General features: G+C 41.5%; 2 protein-coding genes across 6 annotated transcripts in view; one reads left to right on the top strand and one right to left on the bottom strand.

Moving 5' to 3' along the window:
* Window positions 1-12,500, bottom strand: part of rad18 (RAD18 E3 ubiquitin protein ligase) — a 130,566-nt gene that overhangs the window by 15,679 nt on the left and 102,387 nt on the right. The gene's annotated exons all lie outside the window — the stretch shown is intronic.
* Window positions 8,296-12,500, top strand: part of LOC134463445 (macrophage mannose receptor 1-like) — a 6,699-nt gene continuing 2,494 nt past the window's right edge. Inside the window, exons 1-3 of the mRNA XM_063216641.1 lie at window positions 8,296-8,731; window positions 8,878-9,234; window positions 9,462-9,559. Of these exons, the coding sequence (XP_063072711.1) occupies window positions 8,296-8,731; window positions 8,878-9,234; window positions 9,462-9,559 (891 nt within the window). The remainder of the gene's footprint in view (window positions 8,732-8,877; window positions 9,235-9,461; window positions 9,560-12,500) is intronic.

Genomic DNA, 12,500 nt, shown 5'->3' with positions numbered 1-12,500 from the left:
TGTTGGTGGCAAACTTAATGATGGCATTGGAACTGTTGTTGGCGGTACAGTCATGTGTGAAAAGGGAGTAGAGTAGACATCCCTGGGGTGTGCTGGTGCTGAGGCATAGTGTGGAGGAGGTGAACTTGCCCAGCCGTACTCCTAGAGGCCTATCAGTGAGGAACTCAGGTGGTCCCATACACATGTCCCACCACTCTTCTCTAATCCAGGGCCTCATCATACTCATGCTTAACCCATCACTGCGGTCCCCCACAACAAGGTCACACACCTAAAGTCTGTGTGTGTGTGTCTGTGTGTCTGTGTGTGTGTGTGTGTGTGTGTGTGTGTGTGTGTGTGTGTGTGTGTGTGTGTGTGTGTCTTCATGTGAATAGGTGTATTTATAACTGTTGTGATGCGCGAGATTGTACAGCTTGCACAGAGTGTGACTTGCTCAGCAATTGTACATGTAAATGTAAATATGTAAACTAAGCTATGCATGACTATGCTTTCTGACAAAGCTAGCCAGTGTCCCATGCTGGATGGGAGGGCACATTGTGTGGATGGGGGGGATCGGGGTTATCAGCCTTTAAAATAAGGAGGTAGGATGCAATAGAAGACAGAAGGCAGGAACCCTGACAGAGAGATGACATCTCCTAGAAAGGACACCCTCTACAGCTGAACACAGAGCCTCGAACACACGACCTCTACTAGAAACGACATCCTCAAAAAGCCCACAGAGCCTCCAGCGTACTGTAGGTGTACTCTGAGAAAGGACACTTTACCAACCTGCCCAGGTAAGGGCGTACCGTATATTAAAATATTTTGAAAAGTGAAATAACGTCAAACTAAATTAGCAGTAACAACTGTTGTTACGTCTGAAAGCTAGTTAGTCTCACATACTCTAGTCAAATACTGTATAAAGTACGTCATTAACAATGGTGTTATGGCTGAGAGCTAGTTAGTCGCACAAAGTCAAAAGTTGGTGTCATTTTTAACCATGGGCAAGATGGCCCACTCACTCTTTGCTGAAAAGACTCAACTACACCACCACATCATCGCCATGACCTACACCTTAATAACATTGCTATGACAAGAGTCAAGACAGTCTTAAATCACAGATTTAGACCTGGGTTCTTCGGCTACATAGACTCAGCTCTACAGGTAAGGAGTTACTTGGTGGTTAGTAAGACATAGCAAAGGTTTGTCACATTTTAACGCATGTGGGTTGTATGTGAATGAGAGAGAGAGAGAGAGAGAGAGAGAGAGAGAGAGAGAGAGAGAGAGAAAGAAAGAAAGAGAGAGAGAGAGAGAGAGAGAGAGAGAGAGAGAGAGAGAGAGAGAGAGAGAAGGTATGTGTGTGTGTGTGTTTGTGTGTGTGTGTGCAAAGGTGTGTGACAGCGCTGTATGACTGTTAGGTAGTTGACCTTGCAGCCAAAGAGGGAGGTGTGAGTGTACTGTATTACAGTAGGATGGGAAAAAAGCACACACAATTAGTAAGCAAAGTTAGTATTTTAGATGAGCTCCAACAGAATTATTTTAAAGACACAAGGTGACATTTCAATTAGTGTTGCAGGATACAGTATATGATGATTATAATATTTGTACCATAATGTGGTCCTCAATTAATGATGTGAGAAAAAAACACAAAATGAACTAATTTTCATTCAGTTGCCAATAACCATTTGGTAAGTGTATGATTCCCCATTCAAGGTTTTGTATCCTAACCGGGTACAGGTCTTTTCGTCGAATGGATTCTTGAGAGGGGACCATTCGAACAAAACGTTGGACCATTAGTATAAGGCAGGGGATCTTTAGTCGAGGACGGTCCGTCTACCGCAAAAGCCTACGAAAGGTCCTTAAAATTGAACTAAAGATCCTTAGGTTTCAACTAAAGGTCCCTTCAGTCTGCCTATATTAGAAATGTAAATCAGCTTTTTTTAATGCGGGTTTTCTTAGAATCAGCTTTTTTAATGCTCATTTTAACGGTTTTGTCTATTTAAATATGTTCATTTTAACGGTTTTGTCTAGCCTATTTAAATAGGCCTAAATCAGCTGTTAAGTTTTGTTTTTTGTTGATTTAAACATGTAAATCTATAAATAAAATGTACTTACTCGTTTTTACTGGTATGTTGTTGTTGTTTTTACGATTACGTCGTTACATTTTTTGACAATTTAGCCTACGTTTACGCCCTTACATTTTTTGACAACAAAGTTCGGCATGAACCAGAACACTAGGCTTATATAACAGTGTTGAAAACATTACAGAACCCATGCACCTGTGTTAAGTCCATGGCTACTGTAAAGAGAGAGAGAGAGAGAAGTTAAATCGTTACATTAACACTGCATAGGAGCGCTCTCTCTCTCTCTCTCTCTCTCTCTCTCTCTCTCTCTATCACTCTCTCTGCCCGGCGAGGCAATGTTCTTGGGCGGTAACTTTTTAGATGCGAAGCACCAGCAACAAGAGAATGCTGTCTGCCGACACTTTGATGTTTCTGATTCTGAATGACAACAAAGTTCGCGCATGAGCCAGAACACTATGCATATAACAGTGTTGAAAACATTACAGAACCCATGCACCTGTGTTAAGTCCATGGCTACAGTAAAGAGAGAGAGAGAGAAGTTAAATCGTTACATTAACACTGCATAGGACCGCTCTCTCTCTCTCTCTCTCTCTCTCTCTCTCTCTCTCTCTCTCTCTCTCTCTCTCTCTCTCTCTCTCTCTCTCTCTCTCTCTCTCTCTCTCTCTCTCTCTCTCTGCCCGGCGAGGCAATGTTCTTGGGCTATAGTTTTATTAATTGAATAAGCTGGTAGCTGCCTATTTTGTTTCTTTCCTGTCTTTTATTGTTGGAAATCGTCCATCGATCCAGTCAGGCTGCCTATTTTATATCCTATTATTCCCGTGTGTCCTAGGCCTATTTCTTTTGTTCGAAGTCTAAATATGTGGTAAAACTGATTTACCCGCGATTCATATAGGCCTAATAATGGCACAAACTGAATGACAATCAATAGTTCGCGCATGAGGCAGAAAAAATAACAGTGTCGGAAAACATTATAGAACCCCTGCACCCCTGTTAAGTCCATGGCTACAGTAAAACAAAAACAAAAACACTAAGAGCGAGAGAGAGAAGTGAAATCGCTATATTAACACTGCATAGGAGCGCGTTCTCTCTCTCTCTCTCTCTCTCTCTCTAGTAATGTATCTAGTATCTAGTAATCTAGTATGTAAATCAACTAGTTTTTTTTTGCTGTTTTCAGATGTGCTTCATAAATAAAATGTACTTAGGCCTACTCATTTTAACTGGTAGACTATGTTGTCGGTTTTTTACGTTTATGCCGTTACATTTTTTGACAATTATCTAGGTTACTTTCTACTCCTTACATTTCTGGAACAATATTTGAGAAGCTTTTTTCACTTTTACGCCGTTACTTTACTCCGTTACATTTTTTTGTAGGCCTATGTTACTTTCTACTCCTTACATTCCTGGAACAGTATTTGAGTATCCCCAGCTGCGGGCAGAGAGGCGGGACCAAGCACAGCCTTGTCGCTTTGAATCAGCGTGCAGCGTGCGTCTACTGAGCACATTTGGTTGTCATGCAGCGAGTTTTCTGACTTTCCGGTAACTTTTTAGATGAACGCTTCTAGCTACCGTCTTCTGTAGGTCTGGAATATACCTACGTGTGGAGTAGGCCTAGAGGTGCGCGGTGGATGTATTATTTCATCCGCAACCGCTTCTTAGAATTTCTAATCCACCTGCTATCCACCCGCCCTAATGTTTTTTCTCCAATTTCCAAAACCGAATCCACCCGCCATCCGCCTATTAGTTTTTAGTATTTAAGATGCCTGAGGCACATAGTCGATCGTCTTTTTCAAGCAGTGCAGGTCATTTACATCTTGCCAGCCTATGTTTTAAAAAAAATCTCTAACTTACAGCGATTCCCAAGTTGTCTCCACCCATCGCACAACGTGAAAGTTGAAACGTGCGGATGCTTTAATGCAGCCTAAATTTTAGCAGTTTAAATACCTCCAGTCCAAGCAGCACAATCGAAACTATTGGCTATCTAGCTTACAATTTTGGCTGGTATCCAATAAGACGAGTCAAGTGACAGTAGAGTCTTGCAAAGAGTGCAGAGAATTACGTCGCGCGTGTGTGTGTGAGCGAGAGAGGGAGAGAGAGGGAGCGATTCCAAACTTGTCTCCATCCATCGCACAACGTGAAAGCTAACGTGTATGCTTTAATACAGCCTAAATTGTACCAGTTTTGCCTCCTCTCCAAGCACCTTTTTAAGTGGTGGCAACCATGCATGTTTTCTGTGGAAAACATCAGGTCATCATGGCGACGCCAGGCTTGCTGAAAACGGCGACAAACACATTCAGAATACACATTTCTTAATGGGAAGTTGTTGAGAACAAAGTGTTCGCTAATGGGCATGAAGTCTTGTCATGCAAATGACCTGCCGTGTTCAGTGGATCCCCCTTCCCGCATAGACAAGGCAACCCTTTCAACAGGGCCACGCAGAGTGGACAGTGGAATGCTGCTTGAAATAAGTCGATAATGAATAAAATATTACCGCAACGTCTACAAGAAAAGTAATGGCTATTATTACCGTTGCGCGTAAAGATGAGGAAGGGATGGGTAGATGGATGAATGCTGTCCTATGGAAGGGGCCGTCAAACAGTCTACATGACATCTTCATTAAAGTCGTTAAATAAGTATCCATAGCCTACTGTGTTTGACGGCCCCATCTTCTTGCAAATATTTACGCGCAACGGTCATAATGGCGTCTCGCACTACACATGCTCGGATGATGCCAGAGGCGAATAGCAAACAGCCAAATTAAGGCATATTCGACATAGACTACCACGACAAGTTACCGTTTGGGTCGCAGTTGGATGTTTATTCAGTAGAATTATGTGCGTAATATCAGCTCCATCCACCAAATGCAGCACAATCCCCGTTACTTTCACGTGAGGTTCAAATGGACATTACTCGACAAAAATGCAGCTTTTATGCCCAGCTTTTATTGAATACAGCGCAGGTTTTGAAGTTCACCAAACGAGCATCAACTTTGTGCAAGTCATTAAAACTCTTTTTTTTACCAGCACTGACCTGTACACTGTTTCATTTATTAACTAATTGCCCTTTATGCCTTCTCGTTTCCCATGTGATAAATCCACTTAGTATGCTTTATCCAATTAGCCATGGATGCAGGATCATTCACTGGACTGGACACTATTGTAAGGTGAAATTTAGACCACGATTCAGGAACGACAGACAACGGGAGTAAAGGTTATGGTAGTTTTATTTTTACAATTTCATAAAATACAATTAGGAGGGAAAACCACCACAATATCCATGCAACCAGCAGCGTCTGTAAACTGCTATCGTCTTTGAATAAATGAATAAATAATCACAATCTGGAGACACTCGGACGATAGTAGCCTACAAAAGTTAAGTTAAGTTACACACTCAGCCACTGCTGCCGGACGTTGGCCCGTCAATTACTTAATCAACTATAACACGCGCAATAGCCTACCCAAATGCAACTTACACACAGTTCCCAAAGCGACCGGCCGCGCGCAATGGATACCTACAGCAGCCCTGCCCCACCCCAGCGTGTAGCGCACAAGTCTACACTATTGTCCGAATGTTGTTATTTCAAGAAAGCAAACTGTCACTGTCCGCCGGCCGCTGTCGTGACATATTTTATTAACACTAGTATGTGAGTAACAAGTGAGGAGTTCCTTGATAGTTTCCTTAAGGGTGAAGTAGCCTACTCTTTAGGCTAGCGTTGCCTCCTCCAGCCAACCATCCGGCTCAAAGTGTTCAGCCTGTAGCAGGATCGATAGATAGCTAATGATGGTCAGGGCGCACATCAGTGGTTGTCTATGCTTTTTTCTGGAATACTGTCGCAGATCAGATAGAAATGATCCTGTTATGAACCCGAGTTTAGTAGATATCGCGCAGTGAACGAGGCAGCCTGCAAACAGTTTGAAGCGCAATGTGGCTGTAACAAGTTAGAAAGTAGCCAAACTCTGTTGCTTGTTAACCTTTTTAAATTATGCGCGTAATGGTGGGGTGGCGTCCGCGCCAATGTCATATCCTGAGCGTATTGCTCGGTGCGTAATTCCAAGAGCAGTATGAAAAGGAAGACGATGGGCTGACCGAAACGTTTGTCCCCTGTCTGTCGGTTTTATTTACTTTTTTCGGCTTTGTTTAATACAGTTTTTGATTCTGCATTCAGCTCCAGTGTGCTACTCCTTTCTTTCTTTTTAAATTATGAGCGTTCCACGAACTATCTTTCTTTGCGCACGCTATAAAATGGCAATAAACATGTTACTATAAACTACTGGTTTACTATGTATGCTTTCTAATGTTGGTAAAGGCGGCATAAGCGGGATAATGTATTGTCCACACGTGACTACGGAAAATATATTTCCTTCGAAGCGGAATAACAGCACTCCGCCTTCGGCATTGGGGGTGTTATTCGCCCCGTAGGAAAATATTTGTAGTCTAGGTGTAGTCTACTTTTTTGAAGTGGGTATACTGTATATTCTCGCATTTTTTGAAGTGGGTATACTGTATATATTTATGCCATTCTAAATAATGGATCAATCAATTTTAAGTTGGTATACTGAATCCCCTAAAATTTAGAAGTGGGTATACTCCGTATACCTGCGTTCTACCACTGCGTGTGGACAATACATTATCCCTTACCTTTAAAGCTGTTGTAGGCCTACATTTAAAAAAAAATCGTCGATATTGTAGTGGTGCAACCGACTTTAGTTTTAAGAAATATATTATTTAAGATTATTATTTATATTTAAGAAATATATTTCCTTCGAAGCGGAATAACAGCTCTCTGCCTTCGGCATCGGGGGTCTTATTCGTCCCGTATAGGCAATATTTTCTTATAGTCATGTGGGACAATACATTATCCCTTACCTTTAAATTACTGTTGTAAGCCTACATTTTAAAACATTTCGTCCGTATTGTAGCGGCAGTGCAACCGACTGTTTTAAGTTATGACATGGGCGCCAGCTAGGCAACAATAAGACTGCCTTTACCTTTCCAAAAATGAATACAAATCAGTAACCAACACATTAGAAATAACTCAGATATGTATATAGACAGATGTAGTGCACAGGGGGTAACGCTGCTATCTCACTCCGGAGGAGGCAGAGGCAGTCCGCTACGATATAGGCCTAGTATATTTATAAAATAGGCTATGAAATGGCCTAATGATAAAAAACTGAACTAAAATGAAAAATTAATTTAAAAAAAATAGAGACGCACGCACGCACTTTCTACACGGTTCGATTTTTGTTTTCATTGCATTGTGGTGGTAGGCACACAAGTTTGATAAAATATAAAAATAATAGGCTAATAAAATAGGCAGACTAAACTAAACATCTGCCCAGTTAAACGAAAGGTCTGCATGGGTTGAACGTAACGTCCTTAGGTCTTCGACGAAAAATCCTCAGGTACTGCACGAAACGCCCCATGCCTTCTACTAATGGTCCAACGTTTTGTTCGAATGGTCCCCTCTCAACAATTCATTACACGAATCGTCTCGAATTCCTAACCACAGTATTAAGGTCAAAATCTTGATTTTGATTTTTTTATTTTCTTAACAGACATGGCTCTCAGGTGGCGTGTCCTCCGGCTCATACTTACATACTTCAGTTTTGGGGTCACTGTTCGGCACATTTTCGGTACAGTATATGGGAACAATATGGCAAATACTGATAGTGCTGCTTTTTATCAATAGGTTAAATGATTTTTAAACACTAGTTACAGATGAATTTAATTTCATTTAAATTTCATTTTGATTTTACATTTTAACGAATTCCTTATAAACAGTAAGCTAAACGAAACATTTCAAAATGTTTAAAATGATGAATATTAAGTAGGAAAGTTAAACGAATTAGAATACATACACATATGATATAATTTATACATAGACTAAAAATGTGTACTGTTGCTTTAATAATTTGGCCAACTGTTGCCTAGGAACGGTCTCTCGCTTTTATTACCTGGCTGACTCTGCATTCTTGGCAGAAATTAGGACCTTTCTTTTCCATTACTGGACATTTTAATCAGTTAATTTGTTTTGTAACTGTTACAACGAACATTAAAGCTCAACTTTCATTTCAAATGAATTTCTGAATAGTTACATGGGTATTGCGAATGGAAGCTGCTATTTTGGGTCAGAGATGTAAAAATAGCACCTTTCTCATGCTTTCACAAGAGCAATCCTTTATACCTATTTTTCCCCGCACACAACATCGTTGTGCACCCTGATTCAATTCGAAAAATGCTCAGACATTGCAAAAAGCATACAGGCTCTCCCCTTTTAGATGACTTTGGTCTCTCCTCCTCTGTGCCAGGTCAGTTCCATGTGGTGAAGGAGGGGAAGACGTGGACAGAAGCTCAGCAGTACTGCAGAGATAAGTTCACTGACCTGGCCGTCATAAACAACAAGGCCGATATAGAGAAGATCAAGAGTATGATCCAGAATGAAGGTGTTACAAATGTTTGGATTGGGCTGAAGAATGGAATTCGTCCTAAGTGGCAGTGGTCTCGGGCTGATGAGGGATTGTATGGAGAGAATGAAGCTGAGTTCCGGAACTGGGATACAGATGCAGGACAGCCATCAGGCATTCTAGGTGAAGACTGTGGAGCCATTCGCAGAGGGGGGGAGTGGCACGGTCTCAATTGCACCAAGAGGCGTCGCTTCATCTGCGATGATGGTGAGACACCATTCTGAGTGCACCTGTTTTACTCAAAAATGCATACACATACAGATTCTTCATGCTAATCCATATGTTTGTTTTATTACTTCAGATTGTAGAATGTGCATGCTTCTCAGTTAACCATGATGCATACTTCACCACAGAGACAAACTCCATACATCCCTATGTGCTGGTTAAGCAAAAGAAGTACTGGACAGATGCTCAGAGATATTGCAGAGAGAAACACACAGACCTGGCCAGCGGGAGGAACCAGGCAGAGAACGACAAGATCTACACCGACATACTCAGCGGACTAGCAGCAGATGCCTTTCCATGGATCGGCCTGTTCAGAGATGCTTGGGAGTGGTCAGATGGCAGCAGCTCATCCTTTCGTCACTGGGCCCCTGGAGAACCCAACTTTGGTGACGGGGAACATCACTACTGTGCACGGATAAAGTCCAGTGGACTGAGGAACGATGCAGCTTGTCACTATAAAGCTCACTTCATCTGCTATGGTCAAGGTATGTTTCCCTGACATTATTTCCAATTCATAGAAAGACCATAATTACATTAAACCGGGCTCTTGCGAAGAATGTGAACATTTATCTGGAACTATGGCCATACGTGTTTGGTTTCTATCAAATGTGCACATTATTTTAATGCATTGCTACTTTAACTACTCATAGACTCGAAATTACACTTGAAACCTCAGAATCGATGAGTGAATCTGTTTATTGTCCTTATGTAGCTCGTGTGAAAAGGACTCAGATAGTGAGAGTGAAAATGGGGGTGACATCTGATGTGGACGTGGAAGACCCTGACGTGCAGAAAGCCTTCCTACAGCAGGTGAGCCTATAAGTCTAGCACTGTACATGTACACACCCGTACGCGCACGGCACACACACACACGCACAAGCACACGCACACGCACACACACCTGAATGACCTTTAGTTCTCTGAATGACCTCTAGTTCTCTTCTTCAGATTGGTCAGAGACTGAAGGCCAAGGGGTTGGCAGGAGATGTCCATCTGTCCTGGAGGAAGCAGCCAGATGGAAAGGTGTTCCACAAGAAGAAGAAAGAGAAGAGAGATGAGCTTTAGCCTCTTACTGCAGATGGGGTCGCCAGGGGCCTATTCACTACTTGCTGAAAATACTGAACTACATCATAGCAACATTGATATGACATTACCAAGAGCCTTAAAAGGAGAACTTCTGTCAATTTCAATATGCTGTTATATTTTTCACGCTACCCTTGACTTGTCAGTACCCGGTGATGCTGCATTTTTTGGTTCAGCCCTTTCTGAGATCTGAGCTATTCTAATGGGGGCAGACATTGTTCACATTAAAAACCTTCTTAACACATGCCTACTCCAAATATTATCTCAAAAGGTATCGCTGTTTGCTAGTTGTCTGCTGACAGTTGTTGCATAACCTTTTGGGAGTTTTTGGGAATAAATCATTGGGAATATATATATTTTTTAAATGGAAACGTACTCTGCCCCCATTATAATGACCAGGACCTCGGAAAAGACTGAAGAAAAAAGAATATTCTCGCGCACTGACAAGTCCAACGCAATATGGGCATTACAACTGCATGTCGAAATTGGTAGAAGTTATCCTTTAAGTAACAGGTCAAGACATAGCATTACGTAACGAAACGTAATTTCAAATTCTTTGTATGACCAGTGCATGTAAAGAAATTGACAATAAAACCAACTTGACTTGACTTGACTTGATTACAATTTTTGTGACAGTAAGGCTGTAACATAGGCTCTGCAATAAGGGGTTAAACACACACAGAGTTTATGTGGGGAATTCATCACTGACCGCACACACTCGACGACAGTGACTATTTCGGTTCTCCCTTTGTGTAGACTAACGTTCAACGAGAGAGCTACTGGATTTTCAAATTAAAAGCTACTTTGTACCCAGGTTTAAATGATGAGTTGGAATACTGTCATTTTTTGTATACACAAATGCTTAGATGTGTGTATTTCATGCATGTTTATATACTCTATTGCAGGGGTGCCCAACCTTTTTTTAACCGAGATCTACTTTTGAAGTTGATGGTCTGCCGTGATCTACCAAGTCAAATTTAAGGATGTCAGTATGAAAATTTAAGATCACCATTTATTAATCACCATTATTATGAACACAATGCTTTTAGTAGGCTACTATGGCCGTATCTTTTCAGTGTGTTTTTAAAGTCTGCTGAATAGCCTATGTTTACAAAGCAATGCAGCACTGATAGTATGCAGAGATAAGTTCAGTCCTACACAAGTCATAAACAACTGAAACAATTTAAAAATGATAAAACATTTGGTATATAAAAGGCATATGTAGGCCCTATTTCTAAAATATGATGAATCATATCATGCCTTCAGTGGTACAAATTAAAAAGGGCTCAGAAATTCACCATTTGTTATGAGTAAATAGTAGGCTAGTTAAGTTAACTTTACTATGAGAGAGAGAGAGAGAGAGAGAGAGAGAACTCATTGGATTGGTTAACACGCCTGTTAAGAGTGACTTCTACTATGAAGGTTTTTTTCAGCTCTATGGGACAGTAGCACAGCAAAGGCTTTCGGTTGTGAGTTTGGCCAATCGTTTTGTCCACAACTGGAGCAAGAAACAGCACAAATTGAAGTGAATTCCATACATGTCAACAACTAACATTTCCCTTACACGCGGCACGCAATGTAAACGCAGTAGCAATGATGCACGCGACTATGCGATTTGGACGAAGATCCTCGCATCTTGCCGCGTCATAACGCATCGTTGCGCACATGTTCTGTTACTCACCCGATGTTACATGTGTGCACGCATGAATCAACTGCAATACCCTTACGGTCACTTCCTAATGCTTTCCCATCTTTCTGTGTTACCGTGGGACTAATTATCTAACCAATACAGTACCAGCAACTTTCTACACAGCCTACTTTTGAAAGACAGTATTTTCCCCGTCACATTACATGTCTCGCGATCGACTGCCACTCCCCTCGAGATCGACTGGTAGCTCGCGATCGACTGGTTGGGCACCCCTGCTCTATTGGGGGTCTTTTTTCTCAGACCTCACTGAGCTTTTTTTTCCCCCTCACAAACTATGATTCAAGCGAAAGGGAGTTTTTCCTCACCCCTGATGCCACCAGGGGCCGCACCTGAGCGCCCAATCTCTGTGTGACTATCTATGACTTATGATAGGCCCAGCCACTATGGACCTTACACATCTAAGAATCCTGGTCCTAACCTACGTTGACCTTATGACTCTACATTCTCTGTCTATCTCTTCTTCCTCTGCCTTCCTGCTTTTTCTGCCTCTCCTCTATACCTCTCCTTTTAAATCTATCTCTAACAATGTTTTTTTCCCATTTGTTAAGCACTTTGAGTTACATGCCTTGTATGACACAGTGCTATACAAATACAATTATTATTATTATTATTATTATTATTATTGTATTTGTTGAGACTGTGAAATGAGGCACCCTGCTGGCCACAATTGATATTTTTGTTTTTCAGTTTTTTTGTATGTAACTCAATTTGTCACACAAGACACTGCTCACTTCCTGACGAAGGCTTCAATGCGGAACGCATCTAAGTGTTTTAATCATGTTATGCCCATCAAAATAAAGGCATTTAACTACAAAGACGATGAGTGCCTTGGTATTCCTCAACTTTTAAAATGTATTCAAGTTTGTTGGTGGAATGGACAGTGTGCAGGATTTCTTCACACTTGAATGACAACCCCACTGAGATAATACCCTACGCCCCCGTTCAACTACAGAGGTGTGC

This window comes from Engraulis encrasicolus, chromosome 14 (assembly GCF_034702125.1).
Source record: "Engraulis encrasicolus isolate BLACKSEA-1 chromosome 14, IST_EnEncr_1.0, whole genome shotgun sequence".
Classification (NCBI taxonomy): domain Eukaryota; kingdom Metazoa; phylum Chordata; class Actinopteri; order Clupeiformes; family Engraulidae; genus Engraulis; species Engraulis encrasicolus.
Note: the sequence above shows the minus strand (reverse complement) of the source record. Positions and strands in the feature narration are given on the sequence as shown.